Raw genomic sequence first — 27,807 nt, forward strand, 5'->3', positions numbered from 1 at the left:
CTATGCGTGTAAATTTTTGCTTTATTCTTAAGGAAATAAGGTTAAATTTGGAACAAAAGTTATTGTAAAAAACTATCTCTTTCTGTCATTCATGGCGTAAGGTCGTAATGTTAAAACAATCTAAGCTGCACTTTATTACTTCCAAAAAAGTCATAGTTTAGGTTACAATTATTATACCTGTACATCGTTTTTCTCCACTTGATGGTATAGTCAGATTAGTTAGTCGATGCCATATTTGTGTTTGGTTTTTGTTTGTGAGGCGTTATCTAGTGGTAATATATCGATGTAATAAACATCCAAGCATGCTGTTTTCCTGTTCATCCTGTTCAACCTGTTCATCACACGAATGTTTGCCTGAAGTGGGAGTCGAACCCACGATCCTCGGCGTAACACTCAAGAGTGCTATAACTACTGCATCACTGAGTCCATTTTATTCCAAATTATACTTACCGATATCGGCACTCTTTGATTTAATTATGACTCTATATCTCATAAAACTTAAAAATGTATTGCAAGATGGGACAGGCGTTACGATTTATATTTCTTTGTGGTCCATTTCTTCCACGAAGTAGTTATGTGTTCCAGGTTGATGAGGGGGAAGTTGTCATACGGCAGAATTGAGACTCTCGAGATGGGTGATGTCTCGAGGTGGTTAATTCGTTATTCACCATATGTCATGTATCGCGTTAACAGTATTTTCAGTAGTTTCAGATCAATAGCTTTTACCGGAAAATAACAATTATTCGATGAGAAAAATTTCCTTTGTCGTACTTTTTGTCGTAGTTTGGAAAACCCTAGAAACACTAAAATAACAAAATAAAACTATTCACACAACTTCATTCTTTGCGTTCCCGCCAAAAAGTTCGAAGATATTTACTTCTTTAATAGTCCGTTTCTTTAATAGCTTTTTATTATTCATAAACTGTAAACAATTAAAACGGCGAATTATAAAAATCTTATTAATTGATACTGGCTAATGCACAAACCGTGCCGGAGCCAAAATTAAATAAAAAACATAACCATAGCTAACAAACCTAGTATTTGATAAACGAATGATAATAATAGTAGGGTAAGGGTATAAACGGTGCCTAGTGGAAGTTTCTGATAAATTTAAAGTTAAAGTTAAATTTAAACCTAGGCGAAGAAGTTGTAAATGAACGCAATCTTTGTTACCACATATCTTTATTGTGTTTTTATGTTGTAACTTAGAGGTGTTTATTAAAAATATGTCTTCACAAACTGTTATTAGAGTGAAGCGTAGATTAGAAGATAACCCTCACGATGCTCTGGTTGTTACATGTAAACGGCCGAAGACCGACCCTGAATCATGCCAATCCTTGTTTGTATTTCGAGCCACTATCAACAATCAGGTACTTATGAAAAATGACTCGAAAAGTCATTAAATCACATGTAAAGATTCAAACAGGTTGAAACCTTGGACTTATTGATAGAAGCTGGCTGCGAGCTCTCCTTCTAATCTAATAATTAAAATAACGGAAATCTTCCGGTACATTTGGTTGCTTTTTCACCTGCCTTCTTTAGTTGTAAATATAAAAAAAGTAAATAAATCAGTAGGTATCCATAGTTGCAAATGTTGGTTAAGAAAACAATGTGCTTCTTCAGGAAACAGCTGATATCAAAGATTTGGTGTCTCCAGCCGATTTCAAACTGCAACCGAGACATAATGTCAAGGATATTGTTGAAAAGCTACGAAAAGACCAGAAGGCTTCTTCAAGCAAAAGTCGTTATGAAATAGTCAACTGTAACCGAAGCATAGAAAAAGATACGGATAATTTCAATCTTGTAGACTTACAAAAGACTGATGATGTTGATGATGGAATTGAATATGCCTATGACTTATATACAATACCAAAACAAGACTTTGATTTGTCTGTGATTGACAGCTTTGCCAGGTAATCTATCATTCATGTTATACTTATGTTTAGTTATTTATCTATACTTGCTATCTATACAGTCAATCAGGGTAACTTAAGCCTTCCGTTTAATATTAGCCCACTTACTCACTTTTACATATCTATTTTTAATTTACAAACAATACATGTTGCCATAGACTGAATTTTTTAATTAAGGGGTTTATATTGAACAACCTAATTTATTTATTTATAAAAGAAGATCCAATGTTATCATAAGGCTTTAAATGTAAAAATGCATCAAAATTGTACTGCTAGTTCTTATACTGGCAAAGTTACTCAGCTCTTAAGATAACATTGGCCCACAATTTTTTTGTAAATTTTGTTAGATTTGCACTCTATGCTCATGAAAAATCATTTAAATTTCAATTGTAAATGCTTAAAACCCACGGAAAATCCATATTTTTTATTAATATCTAGTAAAATTGAGACAATACATACAAAATTGTTCGCATGGCGGGACAAAGCTACCCTGATTGACTGTATTTATTCATAGTTTTAAATCAAAACGATTTAAAGTATAGTGATCCTAGTTTGTAGTCTGCCAAAGATGGAGATTTTACATTCTTGTTTCATGTCATTCTGATGACAGGTTTAAATGGAAGATTGCGAGGCTGGAATGACAATGAGGGAAAAAGTAGTAGAGTAGATTATTTATATTTTTGTAATTAACGATTATTGATTTTATTCTTACATACCGTGTATGGTTGAATGAGCTCATGGCCCATCTGGTGTTATTTGGTTACACAAACTTATTTGTTGTCTATAAGTTTGTGTAACCAGAACAGTACACAACGTAAATTTGAGAGTCAATGTTTAAATCTAAATTAGTATATAAGTGTTATATAGTATATATACTATTTACTGTGTATATTAGTACAATATAACTATATACTAGTATAATAAATAATACTATTTTGGTAGGCGAAATAACAAAAGGAAGATCTACCACTGAGTCAGCAATGGCCCAAATGTTATTTGGAGCTTGTATCTTTGCAAACTTATCTTCTAAATATTTTAAGCGACATTCAGTCAAATATCTTGTGTTGTAGGATTTAACTTATAACAATGTGCTTGCCTAGTAATGGCAGTTAATTTTTTTTTTGCAAATGAAGAAATACATAAAGAAAACTTCTAAAACATTCAATTGAATATTTGTTTTAAATTTATTTTTTTGTTTTTTTATTGCTTAGCTAGGGTGGACGAGCTCACAGCCCACCTGGTGTTAAGTGGTTACTGGAGCCCATAGACACCTACGACGTAAATGCGCCACCCACCTTGAGATATGAGTTCTAAGGTCCCAGTGTAGTTACAACGGCTGCCCGGATTCAAACTGAAATGCATTACTGCTTTACGGCAGAAATAGGCAGGGTGGTGGTATCTACGTGTGCGAACTCACAAAAGTTACCATCAGTAATATCCAATTTCATAGTATATTTTTTCCCTGCTTAATTATTGCTAGCCTCAAGGGGCTATTGCAGGCATACACAGTTTAGTAGGTGCACTAGATAGGTAAGATGACAGTATAAACCACACAGTATAGTGATTGTAATAAATTGTCATTGTGTTTGTTTAATGGAATATACTGATCTAAAGTCTAATCAGTAACGTGAAACAGTAGAAAACACGTTTATCTTCTTTATTATTTGAAATTGTTGACAAAGGAAAGATTTTTTACTGTACTGGTACTTTTGCTCAGTAGTCCAATGATCGAAATATTGTTGTGTGTTGTGTGGAACTTGTATAAATTCAAAGCTATCTTCAAGATGTTGTTAGCAAGATTCAGGCATCTGTCAAGTGTCTTCTATACAATTATGGCTACCACCACACTTGTTTGTGTTTTTTTAATTTGTTGATGTGGCAGCTAAGGATTACGAACAGTAATAATAATAATAAAAAAGTGTAACTGTAATTTTTTTTGATTTGGACATTGTTATTCTAAGTATCAAATATTGTTTACAGCATAGAAACAGACCTAATACTTGGTACACATGATGATGGTTGCGACACAACATCTGGTGACGAAGTTGATGACGATGATGATTCTAATGACGAAAACAACTGGAGAAACGATTATCCTGATTCTGAAAAAAGTAGCATTGATGAAGATGACATAGTTCGGGCTATGGAGCGTGTTGATTTAGGTAAGAAGAGAATATTTCTCACTTTATAATCTAGTCATTATACCTGTGTTTACTTAATTACCTTATGACTACCTGCTTCCAGCTTATTTTAGTTTTTATTACACAATGTTCATTGTGGAAGTAATGAACATGTATTATTTATTCCCATACATATTTCATAAGAAAAATTGGTACCTGGTTTAAGGATTTGAGTACTGGCAATCTGATCCTTTAGTGATTGTTATCTTACAGTTACAGACTGTTATCTTAATAGTGACCACATAAACTGTATGAGGTGTTTTTATGCATAAGAGACCAATAGTTTGGCATAACTGATTATTGTAGTGTATATTTTATTTCTTAAAATCATACTCAATGCAAAATTTTAAGACCGAGAAGTTAAGTCATCAATTTAAAAATTATATATCACAAATTTTTTAACAAAAAAAAAATCTGTATATTGGATTAATCGATCTCAAATATTTTTTAAAGAATATAATAGTTATCTATTAAATGTTGTGTTGTTAAAAATAATTCTAAATTATAATTTGTAACAAAATACATTCAATAACTTCAACATTTTTGCAGAATATGTTTATAACATGAAACCTTTTTTCGTAAAATTCAAAATTTCTTTTTCTTATACGTTGTTTCCTCACTAATGATCTTTGTAACCATATATTATTATGATTAAACTAAATTTGCTTCTGTCTATGTTTTTCTTCACTTTTAAATAATATATTGAAATGGTCTTAAAATAACAATTTCTCTTCAGAAGACAACCTATCAAGTGATGAAGGTGAAGACAAAATTTATGACACTAATGATTATGAAGAAAATGTAAGATTATATGGTACAGGATATGCCAAATATAAAGCTAAGATTCTTGCTGAAAATCCCGACCTTTCCAATCGGAGCCTTATCCACTCCGTCAAAATGAAAGACATTGATGAAGAATCAGTCGAAGGATATAAGGATGATAGCGATGACGGTTTTTACTATGGCCAGGAAGATGACTCGCCTCATCACAGAAAACAGTATAAAGATTCGTCTGATGAATATAGTCCAGATTGATCCAAAAAAAATTTATTTCCTTTTAATTGTAATTCAAACATATTATGTTAAGATACTGAAGTTATACTTTTTTGATGGTAAATAGTAATTAAGTCACAAAGCTAAATACTGATTGGTTGTATGGATGGAGGTGATTAAGATCTGTAGACATAAGGAGAGCTCGATTGGGCGAGAAGGATACTCATTTACATAAATGCAATGGTACATTTTTTTTTGAGAAAGCCTCAATACTATATGTTGTGAAGAACCATTGAGTTACAAGTATCGAAGATATCCTTAGGGAGACTAGAAACTAGTCTTTAATAGTACCAGAAGGGTGTAACTCTTGTGTGTAGATGTTTATAGACACAGTAAACTTGTGATGTTTTTGATACTCTTAAGTGTATTGTGTAATAATTTCAATGTAAGAACTTGAGTATGTCATATCATTGAACTGTATTGAAACATATAATTAATCATTTTTGAATAAAGATTAAATCATTTTTACGATTTTTCGTTTTCTAACCTAAATATAATTTTTAATTCAGCATACAGGTATTTTTTGTAAGAGGTAACCATCGGGTCTGGTTAATTGTACACTGGCTACTGAAGCCCATTACGTCTAAACGTGAATTTTGCCATCTAACTTCAGATGTGATATGTCTCCGTTGCATTGCATGGACGTTCCAACATTCAAATCGGAAATTGTACAGTAAAAGCTCTTTATTCGCGCTTCCCTCATTCGCGTGTTCGTTATTTGCAGATTAAATAATTTCGATGCTATTCCTATATTTGCGACCAAATATATCTTAATTCGTGGATCTAATCGATACATACAAATTGATAAAAACGGATTCTAATATGGAGGTAGGTCTAACCGAATATCTTTTGTAAACGCGTCGTCAAATGGATAAAAAAGTAAAATAGACCTTATTACAACAATGGAAAGTATGTTGTTAAATGATATCGCTGCTGTATTGTTTCTGCCTTTGACAAGCCGCTTTCGCCACGGTCGGTGTCTTTGAGAATGTAAACAAACAATATAATCAACCTTATAACTCATCAAATATACATGTTTTTTTTTACGATAGAAGGATTACTGGTGGCCCGGAGGCCTTTCCTTCCAGTTTCACCAGGACAGGTGGGCGAGCAAAGGCTCAGCCAGGAGGGGTGGGATTTGCGAACAGCTGCTCGAGCGCCTAACAACTCAAGAGCACCTGCTTCGCGAATGAATCGACTACCGGATCGGAATCGCGAACTGCTGAGAAGATTTGGCGAGCAACTCAGCAGGCTGATTGATGCATGGGTTAGGATGCACGTCGAACATTGTCGAGTCGACGAGTACGGTTACCGGGATCCCTGTGCCTGCTGAAGGCACCGTTACCGCTGAAGGCGTCTTAATGCAAAGTTTATTTGGATCTAATGGATCCGTAAGTACATGTGGATACGCTCTGTTTTAGTAAGAGTCGCATTACCATTCCATATTCACGGTTTCTGTATTCGCGGCATATTTACGGAACATATACCTCGCGAATAAACAGCGTCTACTGTAGTGGTGTAAATTTTTGAAATGAAACAAATCGAAACTTCATATAATGTGATAAATAATTTATTGTCTGGCGATATTTTTTACAATATCAATTACGCCTACATTGCTTATTGATTTCCCTCCGTAAATATTACAGTTTACGTCCTAAAGTTATTAGGGTACACACACGGAAAGATGCCTTAAATTTTCCAAAATATGACAAAAAGAAATACAAGAAGACAGATTGAATCGTGCAAGCAGATTTTTTTTCTATTGAGGCATCTCCATCTTCACAAATATAAATCGTTGATCCGCATTCAAAACAGCGTGTTTCTTTTAAACCATACACAGACTATTTTCTGACATCAATTCTAGGCAGTAAAGTTTTGTTCTGTCAATTCGCTCTCTTTAACGTACGGAAAGTATGAAAAAGTGTTGAGCTGTGAGCAGAAAATTATAACTAAAAACCCTCCAAAATAGCGGTACCGTAGTAAGTAGCATATCAATGCAGCAGTTGTAAACGGAGTGAAAATTTAATACAATAACTTTTGGCGCCATCTTTGAAATTAGACCAGTCACTACGGTGGCACTAATCGCTCGCTTTTCAATGGACAGCTTTTTATATGCAGAGACTGTGCTTCTTTACCTATAGGTATCCTTTATACTTTAAGGTTAGAACAAACTTCGGTAAACTTTCAGCAGTCTAGGAAACAGATACATAAAAAAAAAACATTCCCGCGTGTCGGAGTTAGTCGGATTGGATTGGCCGAGAATTAAGTTATAGATGGTTTTATGTCTTAATATTGATACAGTTAGCGAAGTCTGAAGCTAAATCAAGTTCAGACAACAAAGTTCTACATTTACGTACGCTGAATCGAATGCCGGTCAACGATTTAATAATTTATTAATTTGATATTCGAGAACGACGTAACATTAAAAACGTATGCACGTATTGAGAACATAATTATGGCACGTAACCTCACTTGCTGAGTTACAGACGATGATAAAACAAAGACAATGTCATGATCTCTAAATTTAAATACTAAATTAAGTCATTGACGAACATCGCTGATTTATTTCTGTAGTATTAAAAAAGTAGATAATTTGAGAAATCGCATACTTACTATTGCACATTTACTGTTGTCCATAATGTTGATATTTGTTTTTTTTATATCATTTGTGTAAAGTTTCAATGTAGACAGCCAATTTTCGGACCTTCTTGATTCGAATAAACTACAGAATTAAAGATTATATCAATGACTCTTAAGTGTAACAAAATGGAAGATCGATTATTTAAAAAACGAACACATTGTACCTTTAAAATATTGTAAACACTGAAATTCGAGACTCATATTAAAGACGAAACACAAATGAATACATATTTTTAAACATACACATCGGTACATCTACTCAAAGTCTTGTATTCACTTATATCTAAATTTTATTAATTAGTGAGATACCTATAAATGCAAATTACTAATTAAAATCTAGCGATGCTTTGGCATAGACAAAACATGGTAGGTACAATATTAAATCCTAAAAACGTTTTTATATTCATATATATGGAACAATTATCATAATGTTATCAGAAAAATGTTTACTGAAGGGTGTTTTAAATTAGTTTTTACATGAATAATCATCAATACTTATTAGCCTCAAATTTGCAATTGAATCTAGTAAATTATCACAAACTGTTCACAATAGGTAAAAAAGCTTTAAGCTTTTTGTTTTTTTTTGCAGTTGACAGAACAAAATACAGTTGGCAACACCACTGGTAGGCAAACGGAATTGAGCATTAACTGCTTAACATGTTAATTAATATTAAACAAAATTAACAACAAAGAAAGAACAATCACTAAGAACAAATGGTAATAAAATTTAGTTACAATTTAATAATATCTTTACAGTTATATACAATTTGGTAATATTTTTAATAACGTATACACTATGCGAAGAAGTCATTCAACTTTCCTACATTATTCTTACATAACAATAACAAATACCTAAATTTGAGGAAAGTTATGATTATATACAATTCAACTGAACTTACAGTTGTTTGGCATTGATATGCAGTGCTGGATATTTATATTTATATAATATGTATAAGTTTTGATTATTGCACATAATAACGTCCGAAACGTGATTTAATATAATAACGATTAAGAATAATAGATTTGAAGCAACGAAAGCGTTTCGATTCTCGCTAGCAATTTTGAATTTTTTGTTAGAAGTTAATAAGATCTAGTTTTCGATAATAGCGAAGGCAAATACAGAAAACGAACGTTTACTGCATAGTATCAACATAAATACGAATTTCAATGCTTTACATATTATTTACAATTCGTAGTCAACAGATGGCACTGTAACAAAAAATCTAAATAAACATCTCATAAATCGGTTTAAGATTTTACGGTTTTTACCTTCACTATTATCGATTATGTCACAGACGCAGTTCATAGTACGGGAGTGTCATTAACCCTGGGTGGGGTCGGAACGTTGTTGTTCGCGGCCGCGTCTTGATTGTTTGCTGTGCAATAGTACTGCTTGTGCGCCTTGTAAGTGTTCACGTACTTAAAGGATATGTCGCAAGATTTGCAGTAATTAGGCGTCTCTTCGGCGTCGTTCTCTGGCTCCTTTTTAATATCCACAGGCAGGGTAGGAATGGTCGGAAGGGGTGAGGTTTGTTCCTCATCAGGCTCGTCAGTGGCGTGGACTAATCGTGCGTGGCGCACTACGTTGCCCCTGTATGTGGATGTGTACGCGCAACTGCTGCAGCGATGGACCCTCTCCCCTGCCACTGCTGGACTGGGAGACGTTGCTTCTCGGCTCTCGTCTTCGAGTACGCATGCTATGTAGCTCTCCTCCTGGAATGTATGAACAGAGAAATGTATTTTCATTTCTTGCGCAGAATGACTCAGTCTTTTGTTGATTTTTTTTCCCCCTACCTATGCTGGTATGGCTGGCTATGGTATTGCTAACACTGACCCTAGCAAGAACAGTGCTTAAGAGGCTCAAACTTCTCTCTAGAGTTTGCTGACGATTGCCCTAGTAAGAGTAGTGCTTCGTAGAATCTACCACCGGATCGGAAACGCGACCCACTGAGAAGATCCGGCGAGAAAATGAGTGGGCTATATCTATGGGTTAATGCGCTCGTTAAGCCCTTCGTCGCAAGCGACGGGTTCGACGAGGACGGTGACCGGTGCTTGTTTGTGGTGCCTAAAAGCACCGTTAATGGATCAGGAGGATCCGTAATGTCGTGCTTTGGGCGACGTCGACGGTTTACCATTCGGATTTGTTGAAAAGAGGTTTAAATTGTTTAGTTATCATTAATAGATTTGTGCGACTCGTGATTCTGATTCTCCTTAGTATGTGAATACACTAAAACATGCTGATGCCAGCTCTATTTGTTATAATTAGGTTATACTAGAGACGAGTAAAGGTAAGCCAGAAAGAAATCCTCTCGGAAATTGCTACTACAACTGACCGTACCAAGTCTCAACCCCATTGGATATTGAACGCAAATAAATAAATAAACCAACCTTCAAAGTCTCTCAGACGATTAATTATTCTTGTATATCATGTAAATAAATAGTTTTAATTACCTGTAAATCGGCTGGTTTCTTGTTGTTGAAGTGCATACGTATGTGTGTGCGCATGCCTCGTAGGGTGTTCCCTCTATACCGGCAAATGGTACACCTGAACGCCTTCACTCCGGCGTGCGCCTCCATGTGGCGCTGAGCCGCGGCCGCTGTCGGCGACACCACGTCGCAGCACGGACACTTCCATCCTCCCTCTGTACCCGACGACGGCCTCGGTAACTCGGGAACGGACCTCGACGATCGGGTTTCACGTTTCGTGCAGTAATATGATTGATGGGTTGTGAGATTATCCAAGGAACTGAAGTGGATACCGCAGGCCAGGCATATCAGTTGTCGATACTGAGGCGGCGGCCCGGCCTCCGGTGGCGCCGGGCTCGCTGGCTCTTCGCCCCCGCCGGCTGAGCAATAACGTTGCTTATGTACTCGATAGTTCTCGTACATACAAAAAACTATATTGCACTCTTTGCATTTCGATACGCCTTGCTTGACCAGAACTTGAGGAGATTTAGCAGCTACTGGCAGCTCTGAGGCAAGCCGTATGGCTAAAGCGGGAGGTATGATTGGGGGTGGGACTGCCGGCGGCGATGGTACACTTGGTGGCTTCGGTGTTGGTCCTCTAGAGTTTCGCCGTCGTCTTTTTGGAGAACTCTCGCCGCCTGGAGACAAAGAACGTCGGGAAGGCGACGGTGTCCCGGGTGAGCCCGGCAGCGATGGCGCGCAAACTATTTGTTCCGGCGTCGTTGAACGAACCCTGTTTTCTTTTTCATGTTCATCTACCACAACAGACTCCGGCGAACGGCGCACGCTGAGGTCCAGAGGCGTCGTGCCATCTCTTGAGGAATCTCGTGCTCGATTTGCAGATTTTAAGACCTCCGGTGTTTTGGGATCTGTATTGATATTGGGTAAAATGTGAGTCAGAGGCTGGAATGTACCGTTTGGTAGTAAGAAGCATGGAGTATCCGGATCCGGCAGCGTCGCCCCGGGAAGCGTGCTGGCACTGCGCAGTAACGTATACGGGACGATAAGTATTGGATTTGTGGGTAACGCCAGAGCATATTGATTTTGTGCTGGTGGTGTCGCCCCAGGTGATGGAGGAGCGGAGCCCGACGTTACAGAGCTTCCTTTAATAGCTTGCAGAGCTTGTTTGACAACTTGACGGGTGCTGCAGTAGTTAGCTTTATGTGCTCTGTAAGTTTTTGTAGAGCTAAAGCGAATATCACAATCGGTACAATATCGGTCCTGAGCTTGGGGACTTTCAGTTGCTTCACCGTTAGACGTGGGCGTCGCCGGTGCGGGCGTCCCGCTGCTGACAGGGGACGAAGAATGCATTCGCATATGTCTGTTCAAACTGACTTTTTTGTCAGCACTGTACGAACATAATGTGCAAGCGTATTGCTTCCCTGCTGGTTTTGAAGTTTTTGAATCTCCACTTGAGTCATCACCTGCCGCGTAGGCTGATGCATCCGTTGCCTCAGAAGGCTTAGGTTTTCTGTTCGCACAATAATGTGCTTGATGTGCTTGAAGCGTACTTAGAGATGAGTATCTGATACCACATGGATTGCAGATGTAGCCTGGCACCGCGTTTGTCGGGAACAGGCCAGGGAAAGCGGCAGCCGTTAGTGCAATGTATTCACGCGCCTGAGTAGCTGGTGTAGGCGGCGGAGGAGGAGACGGAGAGGGCGGTTCACGTTTGAGCGATGTTGCTTGCGGTGCTAAAGCAGGGTCAGTCGCGAGGCTCGTATTAAGGCGTAGTCGCGGTGGTGAAGCAGCCGGAGAGCCCCCAGAAGCAGGCGAGGCGCCGCCACTAGATGCAGGTCGTTCGCCCCCTGAGCTTGGCGTGCGAGGTTCTCCCGGCATCGCCTCGCTCTCGTTTCCCCATTCCTCGTCCTCACCTGTAATAACAAATCTATATAAGACAAATGCAAAAAAACATGCAAATCAGTGTGTGCAAAAGGTCAGAGCAAAACGAATCGATGTAGTATCAGCACCTATTAGCGTCGTTAATAGTACAGCGATGGCGAGCCGGCAGCGGTTTTCTCGCGATAGCCGTCACTCGTCACGTTTCGTCTCCTATCTGTCCACGTCAGTCAGATGGAGCCTTAGCGAGTCGAGGCATACATTAGCGCTCCTAATTGAGACGTGCGCGCGCTATGTAAATGTCTCCGCGTGGGTGGGTGGTTCGATTTTACAAATGCAAGAAACTTAACAGAGATTAGGTTTGCATGCATCGATCCTGTCGATCCGTCATTACATTCCTCGTCCGTCAATACCGTGAGCCGGATTGGCGCGCAAACAGAACAAAAACTTAACGGAGCTCGTTGTAATTGGATCTGATTTCCAGAAACCGCTCGCGTGTCTTCCTTTTTGAGCGACAACGATCTCGACCGAGCGAAGAATTAACCTATCTTTCGCGCAACGATCTCGACTCAAAACGCCAATTAATGAGGGGCTCAACTTCATTCTGGTGCCCCTGTGAAGATCATTATATGGGCACGACAGCGAGATGGACGCGACGATTGGTCCGAGCGCAGGCGCACCGCCATCTCTCGGTAACGAATACATTCCGAATCGGATCGCGTTCGGGTCACGCTATCCTAGTGTGCGCGCGTTGCGATTGGTCATTACGATTGCTTGCTGACGGCCGATCGGACCCTAAAGTTGCATATCTGCCCGCTAATGTCACCATCATACCGAACGCGAGCCTATCACGTTCGCTAATCGAGTCCCAGCTCCCGTTTTCCGCTAAATAAGTTATAAAAAGCGGCGATTGTTTCGTGAAGGTTTAATGTTCGATCAGATAGATGGCGTGACTCGGTGTCGTTTATGGTTGCTTGGGAGCTGAATATCGATTCTCTTACGACATTAATCTGGGCTTTTACATTTATTAACATACCGTTGTGCTAAGCGTAACGAGCAAAAGGCATGTTATTCAAAACGAGTACCCGCATAGTTTCGACTCGACACTAGACAATACACCTCAGACACACAGATGACGCGATGCTTTAGCCTTTGACCGCAAAGGTCTCACGATTCGCCCGTAATACCCTGCTTTCAGCTGCAATTCACAAAGCGTTTTGATTTATACAACAAGGCTGACAAGCGTGGAACACGTGCTTACACAACGAGAAAAACAAAGAAGCCATCTTGTTTAGCCGGTTATCAGATTCGAGATCGGAGTCCAATTAAAATAGTCGTGCATCGGTCGCGTCACAATCGTCTGATAGTCATCTGTGTGACGCGTGTGAGCGATCACCTACGAGACTGCGAACAGCGAACCACTACCACAGGATTCCTATGAACTGAGGTACTGATCGCCGCTATTTCGACGACATTCACAAAATCTTTGTTAGGTAGAGCAAAACCTATTTCTTTGTATCATGAAAGTACATATTGATCAATAACATTGATAACAACATTTCTACATTGAATTCTTGCGGACATACAAGTTGTTCGTGTCATAATAACACGAAATCGTCGATGACATGTAGTCTTTCAAAACAATTGTGTCATTACAAAATGTATATCAGCAAGAGCACTTTACGAACTTTCCACGTAAACAAAACGGTCTCTGAATTTCGAACATTCCTAGAACAAAGAATCGATAACGCAGCGACATTCAAAACTACTCGAGAATTCGTAGTAGCATTCTATAAGTCATCTTTGAAATGTCACTAGATCGCATTACACCTTGAACTAAAGATACGGAGATACGTTTTAGATAAAAACGCACAATAATTAATATGCGCATGTTTATAATAAATCTACATCGGACATCGGAACGTCAACTACACGTTGTCCTTTAATGTTATTCTCTGGATACTCGCATGCGACGCTAATTATACACTTTTAGTTCGAGGGAATTAAATAATCATTTACGAATATTTTTTTTAGGTTAACTTCAAATTGAAGTTACTTTAACATTTATCTTCGTTAATTTATGTTTTCATTTAAATAAATATGTATATTTACATTATGAATTTAAATGTATTTTTATTAGAACGAAATCATAGGCTTTGTCGCCTTAATGTCAATACAAATAATAACGGCCATTAGTGAGTGCTGCCAGCATCGAAACAAAACGGCTACCACAATAAAAACAAGTTCATGTGTACACAAAGAGTTGAGTGACACAGTCTAGCGAGATTATCGTTACAACGATCTTGATTTATTTGAAATTGTACTGCGAGCCTGTACTGTTCATCTATCATATATGAAGACGGTTTATCCGCGACAAAATCATAGGTGTTTAATAGGGGTACGGTATGTTTGTATTGTTCGAATTGATCGTAGGATGTTGTTCGACTTGTTTTGTGTTAAGGATGTTATTATGATTGTTTTATCTTTCTGTTTGACGCTGCTGGAAGTATTTTTTTGAGCCTCAATGGCCAATGAGATCGTACTCTGCTTGAAGAAAAGCCACCACCGTCGATAGCAATGGTAATGGTTACCCAGATGAACTGAAGTACAACTGGAATACGCACTATAGTTATACAAATGAACGAGCCATAAATAATCTCGATTCGCTCGAAATAAAAAGTTCACTTGAAGTTGTTTGTGGTCGTGAAAAAACTGTTGTTGTCTAATTACATTTCCGACTCCCGTTATCGTAGCGAGAATTTAATAATGTTTTTATTAATAAAGCAAGTGTTTTATGAATGAAATCCGCGTTCGAGAGTTGTTGTGGGTTGAAAAAACGTTGGGCTTCATTATCGTCGTGTGGATCGCAAGTGTCCGTGGCGGGATGAACGTCGTGCGTCACGATCGGACGCGAATTAACATATCGCGGATTCGATTCCGCTATCGAGTTACGGACGGAGTCGTTGGGAATACGTGTCCTTTCTTGTCTATCATCTGTTTCCTTTGGAACCTATTGAATGGTTTGCTAATTCTCGAATTTTGTAAGTTTTAGCTTTTAGAATTTGGAAATCTGATTGTTTGTTACGTTATTTTTGTGTTCTGTAAAAATAATTAAGTTTTCTTACTAACTGAGCTATGAAACCGGAGCTATAAAGCCTTGGATGTAATCGTCCACCGTGAGGTCGCACGAGATCTAACTCTACCTTAAATAAGTGGTAATAATTACTAATATAGGTTTACTGGTGGTAGGACCTCTTGTGAGTCTGCACGGGTAGGTACCACCACCCTGTCTATCTCTGCCGTGAAGCAGTAATGTGTTTCGGTTTGAAGGGTAGGGCAGCCGTTGTAACTATACTGAGACCTTAGAACTCGTATCTCAAGGTGGGTGGCAGCATTTACGTTGTAGATGTCTATGGGCTCCAGTAACCACTTAAGGCCAGGTGGACTGTGAGCTCGTCCACCCATTTAAGCAACAGCTCACCACAGGTTGTACCACCAGAACGAAGAACCCATATATTGGTTATTTATAATCGCGGCTGGAGCTTACTGTTCGGAGATTAGATTGGGATTTGGTTTGCCGCCGCACGTATGCGAAATAAAAAACCTTTTTATAAATGTTGTTTGGATTGCGACAAAGCTGAACGATAGTTATAATTTTAGCAATAAAAAGCTGGATGTAGTTCCGATACTGGTTATCATATTTTGCAATTTAGGTGTCTTTCGATGTGCTTCTCTACTCTGTGGTCACCGAGCATTATAAGCATGTGTTCGATGAATTGGAGCTATCTCGGATTTTAGCACTTTTTAGCATATTTCGAATTGAAGTGGCTTAGGATTGAAGTGGATAAATCTAAAATTCTTGTTTCTTGATAAACGCCGAAAATGCAATTGTAATTTTTAGTTTTTCGATTTAATACTTTAAGGTGCTTGTTTTAAAAGATACGGAAACTTTATGAAGTACTTTGTCCTTTTTTAGACTAAAAGAGACTTTTTTATTTCATAAACTGATAGAAAGCATGTTTATACATGAAATTCGTTCAAAGTATGAAACCTATTTTCTTGAAGTTTTCTATAATAGTTAAACGAAGTCAATGCTAAAATGAATGTCGAAATGCATTCAAATTATCTAAATTAAAAGAATTCGAAACGTTCGGTATCGATTCATTAACACATCACGTGTTTAATCTTATTTTTAGATTTTAATGAATCCCATAGGTGTTATAATGTCCATTTATGATCACAGCACACTTATTCCTAATATGTCAACGTTAATTGAACATAAAACGGCTTCTTCATCACGAAACGATAAAGCCCTCAAACGCACAAATGTATTATGCATGAACCTATTCGAACCTACCCGCACGTAATATATTTTATTACTAAACTAAATGAGATTTTTGTCAAGACTTTCATGCCAATAAAATAGGAAAGTGTACGGTTTTGTTTTTTTGTTAATTTAATATCTCTGAATACGTTTGTGGAACATCTTGATAGTTCGTCACGTCAGCGGTTTAACATTCGTAAAATGTTATCGCCGTTGGAAATTACGAGTAAAATATATTTTCTAAATCTTCTTCTTATAATATAATATAATTCTTTACTGGTGGTAGGACCTCTTGTGAGTCCGCACGGGTAGGTACCACCGCCCCGCCTATTTCTGCCGTGAAGCAGTAATGCGTTTCGGTTTGAAGGGTGGAGCAGCCGTTGTGACTATACTGAGACCTTAGAACTATATCTCAAGGTGTGTGGCGCATTTACGTTGTAGATGTCTATGGGCTCCAGTAACCACTTAACACCAGGTGGGCTGTGAGCTCGTCCACACATCTAAGCTATAAAAAAAATATGAAAGTTATGGAGAGATCAGGGAAAAATATTGGTTCTGAATTCGTGTATTCTTTTTTTAATAGAAGGCAAACGTACATGCTGGTGTAGCTCGCGGATATTGCCAACAGTAAAGGAAGATTACTGCCTATATTTTACCTCGGTCGTCAAATGTAGTTTAAGTATTAGATCCTCAAGAGATCTTAGTGATAAAATTAAAACTTAACAAAATTATATGATAATTTTCAGCATTAAAAACCCGATTTCAACACAGGATAGTACAGACCACCTACAGCTGGAATGCGAATCGCTATTCAACTGCGGCCAAGCGAGCAAAAACGTTACTGTTTCACATAGGGGGTTGGTAGATAAACATTTCCTTGTGTTGGCATGATGAATAAATCTAGATGTCTTTGCGTCGCGATAGTCGTGACGTAGTGTTGCTGTATGAGACGCGATATAGCACAGCTTATCTACAACGATGCCGGGGTTGCCGCAGCGGAAAAATGCGTGCCGTAGTAGAAATCACGATAATTATCAGGCGCTGTTTTCCTAATTGCAGCTTTTTTCATTGTTTACTAAAATGTATTTAATTTGTCAAATAACAAATTGAGCATATTTTAGGCACGCCTGCAAACAGGTTGGAAAGTGATCTAGTCTTTCAGGATCTGTGCTATGACTTCTATAACACAGCAAAATATGCTACTCCATCAAAGCGAATCTCTAGTTTTGAATATGAAAATCATAATATGAAATAATTTGACGTCTCTGAGAGTCATTTGCTTAGTATGCGGTAGATGCAGACCACGGACATGACAATGGCAGTGCTGTTCACGTTGCGATGAGCGAAAGATCCGATTAACTTTTTTATTGATTAAAAGATCATAACAAGTCTCTGGTTGTTAAATATTTACTATAGGAATTATAGCTGAATTTCTCGCCGGATCTTCTCAGCGGGTTGCGATTCTGATCCGGTAGTATTTCATCCGTGAAGCAGCTGCTCTTGAGTTGTTAGGTCTCCTTTGGAAGCGCTCGGGCAGCTGTTAGCAAATCCCACACCTCGTGGCTGAGCCCCTGCTCGCCCACCTGTCCTGGTGAAACTAGCAAGGCTTCCAAGCCAGCAGTAATTCCTCAATCCTAAAAAAAATTCGAACCATCGATCTATCTAGCGATCTCACCCGCTTAATAGAAGATCTTGCCTCATTAAACATCCCAAAGAAACCTCTTTTTTTTTATTGCTTAGATGGGTGGACGAGCTCACAGCCCACCTGGTGTTAAGTGGTTACTGGAGCCCATAGACATCCATAACGTAAATGCGCCACCCACCTTTGAGATATAAGTTCTAAGGTCTCAAGTATAGTTACAACGGCTGCCCCACCCTTCAAACCGAAACGCATTACTGCTTCACGGCAGAAATAGGCAGGGTGGTGGTACCCACCCGCGCGGACTCACAAGAGGTCCTACCACCAGTAATTACGCAAATTATAATTTTGCGGGTTTCATTTTTTATTACACGATATATCCTTCACCGTCGAAATCAATCGTGAACATTTGTTGAGTACGTATTTCATTAGAAAAATTTGGTACCCGCCTGCGGGATTCGAACACCGGTGCATCGCTCAACACGAATGCACCGGACGTCTTATCCGTTAGGCCACGACGACTTCATGTCCTAAACCTATTTTACAAACGTCATTTCGGAACGTTGTCGATTAAAGAAAACCTATTCGATGCTTTTTCGAAGTATTTCGGTGTCGTGAAACAACGGCACACGTATTTGATAAATGTAGTGGGCGTAATAATTACATGAAAATTTCCTTTAATTTCCTTTGTCCGTTATCGTTACTACATCGTATATATGGTTTTGTGTTTTTAATTATGAATACGTAAAATACGTTCCGCGTCAAATGTACATACGTCCGGGTCACGTTGATTAATGTATCTCTGGATATGGCATTGTTAACGAATAGTTTTTTTATAATAGTATATGTAGATTTATGATTGTAAGTAGACGCGAGTCTATAGTATAACTTTGCAATTCATCCATTGGTACCTGTCACAGAGAATCGCTATTTGTTTGTGAATCCGCGTTTGCTTTTCCCTACTTATTGTCAGTAGTCTCGAGGGGCTATTCTGGCTTCACCCTTTTCCTTTACTGGTGGTAGGACCTCTTGTGAATCCGCGCCACCACCCTGCCTATTTCTGCCGTGAACAGTAATGCGTTTCGGTTTGAAGGGTGGGGCAGCCGTTGTAACTATACTTTATATATAACTAGACCTTAGAACTGATATCTCAAGGTGGGTGACGCATTTACGTTGTATATGTCTATGGGCTCCAGTAACCACTTAACACAAGAAAATATATGTAGACGAGCTTAGGAGGCTCAGACTCGGAGAGTTTGATGACAATTGCCCTAGTAAGAGTATTGCTTCGCTGAACCTACCACTGGATCAGAAACCCGATCCAATGAGAATATCCAGCGAGAAACTCAATAGATTGTTTGTAGGCTATCCACTAACTATATGGCTATATGTAACTATATGGTTACAGCTTATAATCATGAATAATAATTCCAATTTGTAGGAGATATATCATAGAGTTATTGATAATAAACAATATTCTGTCGATAAAATAAACTCAATGAGCTTCAAATTTGGCACGTATCTAATGTACTATAACTTGTTTACAGCTAACGATTGTTGCATATTGTAGATTGATATTGTTATTAGGACAGCGATGATCGCTTTTTATCAATGCAATTAGATTCTACTATTTTGGAAATAAATTCTAATTACCACATCCAAAACTAAATTTTTTCGTAATAGTAAGTCTACTTATAAATATTAAACGCCCATCAATCATACTCCAAGAGGCACGTAAGATTACACGCATTCATAAGTGGAAGGGTTGTGGATATAAACGGTGAACTGGGTTAATTAGATGCCTGATGAATTTTATTTATGTTGAAGGGTTAAATCGTTCAAAAAACCGCTACAATCGTCGTTGATCCGAAATATGTAGTTCGATTAGAAAATGACAGATGTAGTGATGTAGCAATTGTACGAAACTGTCAAGTCTCGATTCTTTTTTACTTTCATTATGTATTTCTCGATTAATTAATATATTTAAATTTTCCTTCATCGTCATTTGTATGTTTAAACATCAAGAAATATAGAATATTAATGTCGTCGTAATATGACAAAAGTAGTAAAAACGGAATTAGGCTAAATGAATTATCTTAGATTTAGAAATACAAATATTTACATTTGTTTCGTGTAGCAGCACCAAATGAAATACATATTTACAAAAATTATATTCCTTTAACTGTAAAAAGTGTAATTCTGATAGGCGCTTCAGGTCTATTACCGAGGCACGCCGTAACTCAGAAACAAGTAAACACGGCAGTCGCGAAATTTGCATAACTATCGACTTTTTAAATCTATGCAAAACGCGACGATACGACGCTCGACTCACGAGCCGGCCCGCGTCCAACAACACATACTGCGACGCCATAATATCCCCCCAATACACACATTAATAAAACGTCCAATTTATTATTCGTCACGATGTAATGAAGTGTGAGATTTTTTTAATGGTGATATTAGAAGTAGGATATGATTTGCTTCTATTTACCCTTTATTGTATAAATACAATCGTCTTAATGCTTAGAACATAAAATCTAGTGTTATTTTGATATTAAGAAATAAAATGAAATTTTACAATGCAGTCTTCAAAAAGGTGTATTGCCACCAAGATGGCGGCACAAAACTGGCGCGAATTCGATAAAAAACCGATAGAGATCTTAATAAATAAACAGCTTTTAAAAGTTGCGTACACGCACCGCTGGAGGCGTCAAAAGTAGGCGTTACTTATGATGAATAACGTGACGGAATCCGGCGTTCAATCGTAAAGATATCGATTTTAATTATACGAATCGAAAACATCGAAACGGCTTTAGATCGAATTTTAATATGTCGATTATGGACGTCTGCGATACAGCGATACGAGCTCTTTGATTCGTCCGCTACGTACGAATGTGTAATGCGTAATTTTGCAGAACTACTGAGATTCCACGAAACAGATCGAGATATGGACATTCAAAAGATCGCCGATATGTACAATGCGAATGTGCGAAAGATCCGTGTATAGCCCTAAATACATGTGAATTCGATATTATATCTATTGTAGATTGTTTCCCTATCTAGATTTTAGATTATATTTATCCTCAGAATGTTGTGGCGTTTTTAATTTTGTCTGTTTTGCTACTATAAATTATTTAGTTGGTATTGACTACCCATGTAGATGGCATGAAGACAGAGGAAAAAAAGTAGGTAACTATTTGGAAAGTGGACATAACCTCATTAACATAACCTCATTAAGGTGAGATGATTTTAAGCAAACCTCTAACAAAAAGTGGATGAAAGACACAGAAAATGATAGTCCTCGGAAGGCGCTTCATTTGAAAGAGGTCGAATTTAATAGCTAACAAGTTAATTCACATTAAATTATTAAAATGTACTTCTCCTGAGTCGGTCTCTTCATTACTGAAGGTCGTGTCTAATCTAAAATGTGGACCACTCGATGCACAATGCTTCCCCACGTCTTTCTGTCTTCGGTGGTCTTTAAAGCCTCGGTTATTGGAGGCCGGTGAGCGTCTTAACCAGATCAGACCAACGGGTAGGACAGACCAACGGGTAGGACAGACCAACCTGACCAACTACCATCAGCTTCTCCAAGTTATCAGGGCCTCTACGAGCGATGCGAAAATATACTTAGGTTAGGTTAGATTCGGCTAGAACACTAGCATTGATAGGTATCAGAGGTATCGTTAATGCTAAACTCCATTTCGCCTAATTAATATTGCAGTTCACTTTTCATACACGAAAACTCTACAGAATAACAAGAAGCCGAACCAGTTGATACCTCGGTCACGTACTTAGGCATGTTTTGAAAAGACGACCTGGAGGCGAAAGAAGTCGCTGTTGAGGAATATGTCAGAATGGGTAATACTTAACGTATACAATGTAGCGAATAAAATGGTCAGTCAACATTCGGAAACGAAGAAGGCAGTATAAGAACAAGATGATTCAGAATAATAATACGTTTACGATACATAAGCTATGAATTACTATACTCTATGAGCATGTTCATATCCACACAAGATAATAGTAGTTAAATATTTAAGGGAACGAAAATATACATTGCTGATTTACGATTAAAAAGTTTTTTAAAATCGATTTCGATCTTAAGAGGTATAACGATCTAAACAATACCAATTTCCATTTGTTTCTATTTTGTTCTTAGTCCAAATCTTTAGTGTCGATACCATCTTAAAACGCCTACGACATGAAAATAATTAACTCGACTGAACGTATTATAACATCGTGTTTAACATCAGCTACTCTTATACCAATTACTACCGACAATCGATCGTTTCAAGAAACACGCTCGCTGCACTAGTTTGAATGTTGCCAGATTTTTTAAAAATTAAAGAAAAATATATAATAATACTTGACTTTAAAATAAAGGTCTTATTATTTGTATGTATTATTTATTTCCTTTTGAAAAATTATTAATTCTCTTATTTTAAACAAAAAAGCAATTCAAATAATGCATTGTTAGCATAATGTTCTTATTCCTTTTTTACATGTTGAAAATCCAGCATACAGTCTAAATCATAGTTAGCATCCATGACATTTACACAGTGAATTAATTATTATCTAACGTCAGTCAATAGACATTACTTTAAGACGAACTTTAAGGAAAAACTCTAAATATATTTGTTAAGTTACTTACACTAAGTTAATTACTGGTGGTAGGACCTCTTGTGAGTCCGCGCGGGCTGGTACAACCGCCCTGCCTATTTCTGCCGTGAAGCAGTAATGCGTTTCGGTTTGAAGGGTGGGGCAGCCGTTGTAACCATACTGAGATCTTAGAACTTATATCTCAAGGTGGGTGGCGCATTTACGTTGTAGGTGTCCATGGGCTCCAGTAACCACTTAACACCAGGTGGGCTGTGAGCTCGTCCACCCATCTAAGCAATAAAAAAAAAAACTTAAATTAGTTATTACAAATTGTGGAGAAATCATTTTTAAACGTAGTATATAAGATGACGAAACCAAAAAAAAAGTAAGATATGCATCCCGAATAATGAGCTTTCCACCTTCGTTTTTGATCATTGAAAAATGTTAAATAACAAAAATTTAATATAAATTTTCAAACTGGCAACCCATGGACAGGTTTTTTCTTCAAAATGGTTGACGTCACTCGGCGCGTCGTTCCAGGCGACTTGTAAAACTTGTAAACGTGTTAACGATCGTTTGATCGATCGGGTGACCATTCGAAACGTTGTTGTCGGACATTTTACAACGCCTATTACAGATTTTTCATGGCCAACAAACGGTAAGATTATCTTACATGATGTCGGAATTCAAATTTTTTTTTTATATCTCTTCTTAAGGCGTTCATGTTATTTGAGACACAACGAAACATTCATAAAAACCAACCTCGAGAGAATTCCAATGTCGGCTGCACCGGAATAACAGCTATCTCTATCAAAAATAAACTGTCAAATTAAATACGTAATGTTTTTAACACCAGGCTGGGCATTAAACATTATGACATTACATATGTCACGGAAAACGACATGTTTAACGTTAAGATATTCGGGTTGTTGTTCTTTTAAATACTGAGATGTTGTCGTGCCCTTATTAAAAAGGCGTCACCTGGACAGAGTCGTCTCTCGATAACGGATAACTTGGGTCAAGAAGGTCAATCTACTGGTGGTAGGGCGCGTTGTGACCCCGTACGGGTAGGTACCACCACCCTGCCTATTTCTGCCGTGAAGCAGTAATGCGTTTCGGTTTGAAGGGCGAGGCAGCCGTTGTACTATAAAACTGAGACTAAGAATTTATGTCTCAGGATAGGCCTTTACGTTCTCTACGTCTACGAGGTGCAGTAACCAATTAATTTCAGGTTGGCTGTGAGTTCGTCCACCGTTTAAGCAATAAATAAAAAGGATCCGGGAGTTATTTTGGATTGAATATAGATACCCACGATTATCTAGCTCTTGGACCCACCCGTGAGTAAATAAAGACAACATCGGAGCGCTACTTCGCGACATGACAGACTCAGACCGCAGCCGCCGCTGATTACGCCCCTGACACCTTATTCATTCGATGTTTTTTTTATTGCTTAGATGGGTGGACGAGCTTACAGCCCACCTGGTGTTAAGTGGTTCCTGGAGCCCATAGACATCTACGACGTAAATGCGCCACCCATCTTGAGATATAAGTTCTAAGGTCTCATGTATAGTTACAACGGCTGCCCCACCCTTCAAGCCGAAACGCATTACTGCTTCAAGGCAGAAATAGGCAGGGTGGTGGTACCTACCCGCGCGGACCCACTAGAGGTCCTACCACCAGGTGTTACACGCTAGTACTTCTAATGAGATATATAGCCTATTATAGCGTGAACTCGCTGAGTTTTTCTTCCCTCCTCTAAGTAAGCCTCTTCTTCAATGGCGCGCTGACGAGTGATAATAAACTTTCGCCTTTTGGCTAAGTCTTTCACCAGTTCTGGTGAGGCTAAAAAATATCTAGGAGACCACGAACTCACTGTCACAAAAGAAGTATTATTTAATTCGGAACCAAATTTTCGATTTGTCCTTATTGTGAGAATTAATTATTGTGAAATTATGTTTTGTTTTTATTGATTTATACATCCATGAACTTTAGACCGCAGAACGATAACTCCTTTGCCGCTCGGCTATCTTTCTTATTGTCATATTATATTATTGTGATGACCTCAAGTTGATAGGAATCTTCTCGTCTCTTCTTCCAAGGCCTTTTTATTTAGAGAGCTAATGATTTTGGTTAATTAAAATATAATTCATTCTATTCTCACCCAAGTAGAATAATTGGTTTCCTCTGACAGTTTCGGGATTGATGAAGTTGACATTGACAAGTCGCTAGTCTTTTTTAATTCAATACACTGCGGCTGACTGATCAGAATCGTATCTACTACGCTGCTGATACTTATTTTGTTTTATTGAAAGGCTTGGAAATGGTATAGGGTCATTTCGTTTAACCCATTGATTACATTTTGTTTATACACAGTAACCACAATTTTAATATTATTTGATAGAACTATCCATAGAATTGAACTAGTAAAATAAATAAATAGATCCTTTCTGATTCTATTCCAAAAACATTAGCTAATTAAAATTATAAATTTTACCTACTTACATAGTTCATTTCTGTTTTGACCCCGATCCTGCGGAAAGAATGGAAAGCAGTCCCGCATGAGAGCCCTCTCATCGTAGTCGCTGGAAACTACATACCCGACCCAGTAGACCGAATGGTAAACCGTCGACGTCGCCCCAAACACGTCATCTCGGATCCTCCCGATCCACTGACGGTGCTTTTAGGTACCTCAAGCACCGGTCATCGTTCTCGTCGAACCCGTCGCTTGCGACGAAGGGCTCGACGAGTAAATTAACCCTCAGACACAGCTCACTGAGTTTCTCGCCGGATCTTCTCAGTGGGTCGCGTTTCCGATCCGGTGGTAGATTCTGCGAAGCACGGCTCTTGCTAGGGTTCGTGTTAGCAACGTCCTCAGACTTCAGCCCCGTGAGCTCACCTACTAGTTAAGGTTCCGCTGAAATAGTCCCTCAAGGCTATCAGCTTAGGTAGGAAAAAAAAATGTTTTGACATAATCAAATACTCGTAATATATTCCATCGACGATATACATACATCGACAGTTTCAGTTTTTGTAGCAAATAAAAATAAACGATGAAACTGATTATATAAGCCAAGAAATCAATTTTATTCATGAATAAATCCGCCAACGGATTTACGATGCGTAGTATTTTTTTTATAACTGATTTTTGGACGACGGAAAAGTTAATATAAGGACATGAATCCGCTCACTGGTTTTCAATAAATTGACGTTTAATCTGTAATCAGAATCCGATATCTCGGAATTTCAGTTAGTCTTTCGATGGGCGTATGTTAAACGGGAACTCTTTTGCGATGTAAATTGCAAAATTAAGGAAGAAAATTATTTCGATTTGGATCGTGCAGGATTATGCTTGATTTTAATCGTTTTGATTCGAATGCTATTTTTAATCGATTAACAGTTTTTTTTGTTAGTTTTTATTAAGACACTTTATACAATACTTGTCAAAAAGAACTTTCACGAAAGAGTTTTAATATGCAAAACTGGATTAGTTTATCGTGTCTTTTTTCGGGTTACATATTTAAGTGTGTATATAGATATACAAACCGAGATTGCGACAAAATGAAATAATAACAACGTTGTGTAGACCTATACCAATAGAGATACGAGTGTGCACCTCATGAATGCGAATAGAACAAAGACTAGTGTTGCGTTACACAAATAACGAAATCGTTTTTTTTGTCATTCGAAAAAAAAGACGCGCTTTGATTGTGGCGGGAAACGGAGTTCGAGATTTGAAAATTAGCATTTTTGTCGTATAACTCTAGTGCGGTGTCTCGCTGAGCGTCCGATATGGACGCTGTGCGGACCTCGAGAGATTTTTTTCATCTTTCTTTAAAAGGATTTGTTTTAGAAAAAAAAATCTATATTTTATTGTCTTGAATCAATTCGATTAATATGAATAAACAGACACAGACACATACATATATTTACATATTTCAACATTAAATTGTAAGTTGCCATTTTATTAATATAATACAATAATAATGACGTGCGATTAAATTTTAGGACCATAAATTTCCAATAGTAGATTAGAAAAATTAAAGACCGCTTCAAATGGACTATTGACATGCAAAGTTTTTGAATCAATTAATTTCTAAATATTAGGCTATAGTAGTAGTAGTAGTAGTAGTAGTGATAATTTTTCACGAACAAATCCGAATCATCGAGCGGGAAAACATAGAATAGCTTAAAAAAATTACGTTGACCCTTTATCTGTTATGTAGCAGCTCGCACTCATTGGGCGAGAGCCGAATTTATGTCGTCGAGTAATCCGGACCCATTTGTATAGATAATTTTTATTATTGCCATCTCCCCGGAGCCGGCCGCCATGATAACCGATGAACGAAAGAGTTCGTAATGACAATTTAAATAAGGAAGATGTATTCCTTTCGGCTTTCGATAAGTTCGAATTTCGAATTTCTAAAGGAATTTGTAAGTGGTGTTCGAAAGTAAAAAAAAAATGTATATAGGGATGTGATTTGTAGGTTTTGTAAATTGTAAGTATAAGTATGTACGTATGTTCACTCGTGAATGATTTATTTGATCAATGTGTTTATCCGTTAATAATTTAGGGAAATACATAAACAATTAAACAAAAAATCGTTATAATTTTTTATACTGAAACAGAAATTTTCATTGCCGGTTGAAATTACTTAATTACTAATCCACCTGGTCCGGGTTCGAGTCTCGGTCGGAGTCAATATCCTTATGAAAGATATTTATGATAAACTGTTTATGCTTTTGATTTTATTTCGTATGTGTGTGCATCCGGTACCCATAATCTAGGAGAATATCTAATCTCAGGAGCGCTCATTGTGAAATATGTATTTACTAATTTATTTTTTATTTTTGTTGTTAATGCACTGTCGATTGCACCTACCTACCTATAATTGAAGTGACATCTGCCATGAACTTTTGTCAGTTTGTCAATGTTTTGTATTGATGATCACTTTGTTGGTGCAACTTAATAAATAAATATTGCGATAAGTCTAAATAAGTATGTTTTTTGGTAATTATTCATGTCAATTGTATCTATTACACGTGATATAAAGCATGTACAGATTAAATAAGTAAATATTGTAATTGAAATCCAACTGTGAATGTAATTATTAACACGGTGCTCTCTTAAAACTACATGACTGACTGTATTAA

General features: G+C 37.7%; 2 protein-coding genes across 4 annotated transcripts in view; one reads left to right on the top strand and one right to left on the bottom strand.

Annotated features, from left to right (window-relative positions):
• Positions 1-1,000: 1,000 nt before the first annotated feature.
• Positions 1,001-5,610, top strand: fs(2)ltoPP43 (female sterile (2) ltoPP43). Its single transcript, XM_028171974.2, has 4 exons — positions 1,001-1,370; positions 1,624-1,913; positions 3,894-4,075; positions 4,830-5,610. Exons 1-4 carry the CDS (start codon positions 1,227-1,229, stop codon positions 5,126-5,128), a joined length of 915 nt encoding a protein of 304 aa, XP_028027775.2. The 5' UTR covers positions 1,001-1,226; the 3' UTR covers positions 5,129-5,610.
• Positions 5,611-6,694: 1,084 nt separating this feature from the next.
• Positions 6,695-27,807, bottom strand: part of ush (Zinc finger protein ush) — a 261,526-nt gene continuing 240,413 nt past the window's right edge. For all 3 annotated transcript variants that reach the window (XM_089740196.1, XM_089740197.1, XM_089740195.1), the window contains 2 exons: positions 10,238-12,126; positions 6,695-9,499 (listed from right to left, as the gene is read on the bottom strand). In XM_089740196.1, coding sequence (XP_089596322.1) covers positions 9,089-9,499; positions 10,238-12,126 — 2,300 coding nt within the window. In that variant the 3' untranslated portion in view covers positions 6,695-9,088. The remainder of the gene's footprint in view (positions 9,500-10,237; positions 12,127-27,807) is intronic.

This window comes from Bombyx mandarina, chromosome 04 (genome assembly GCF_030267445.1).
Source record: "Bombyx mandarina strain Sakado chromosome 04, ASM3026744v2".
In the NCBI taxonomy this organism is placed as follows: domain Eukaryota; kingdom Metazoa; phylum Arthropoda; class Insecta; order Lepidoptera; family Bombycidae; genus Bombyx; species Bombyx mandarina.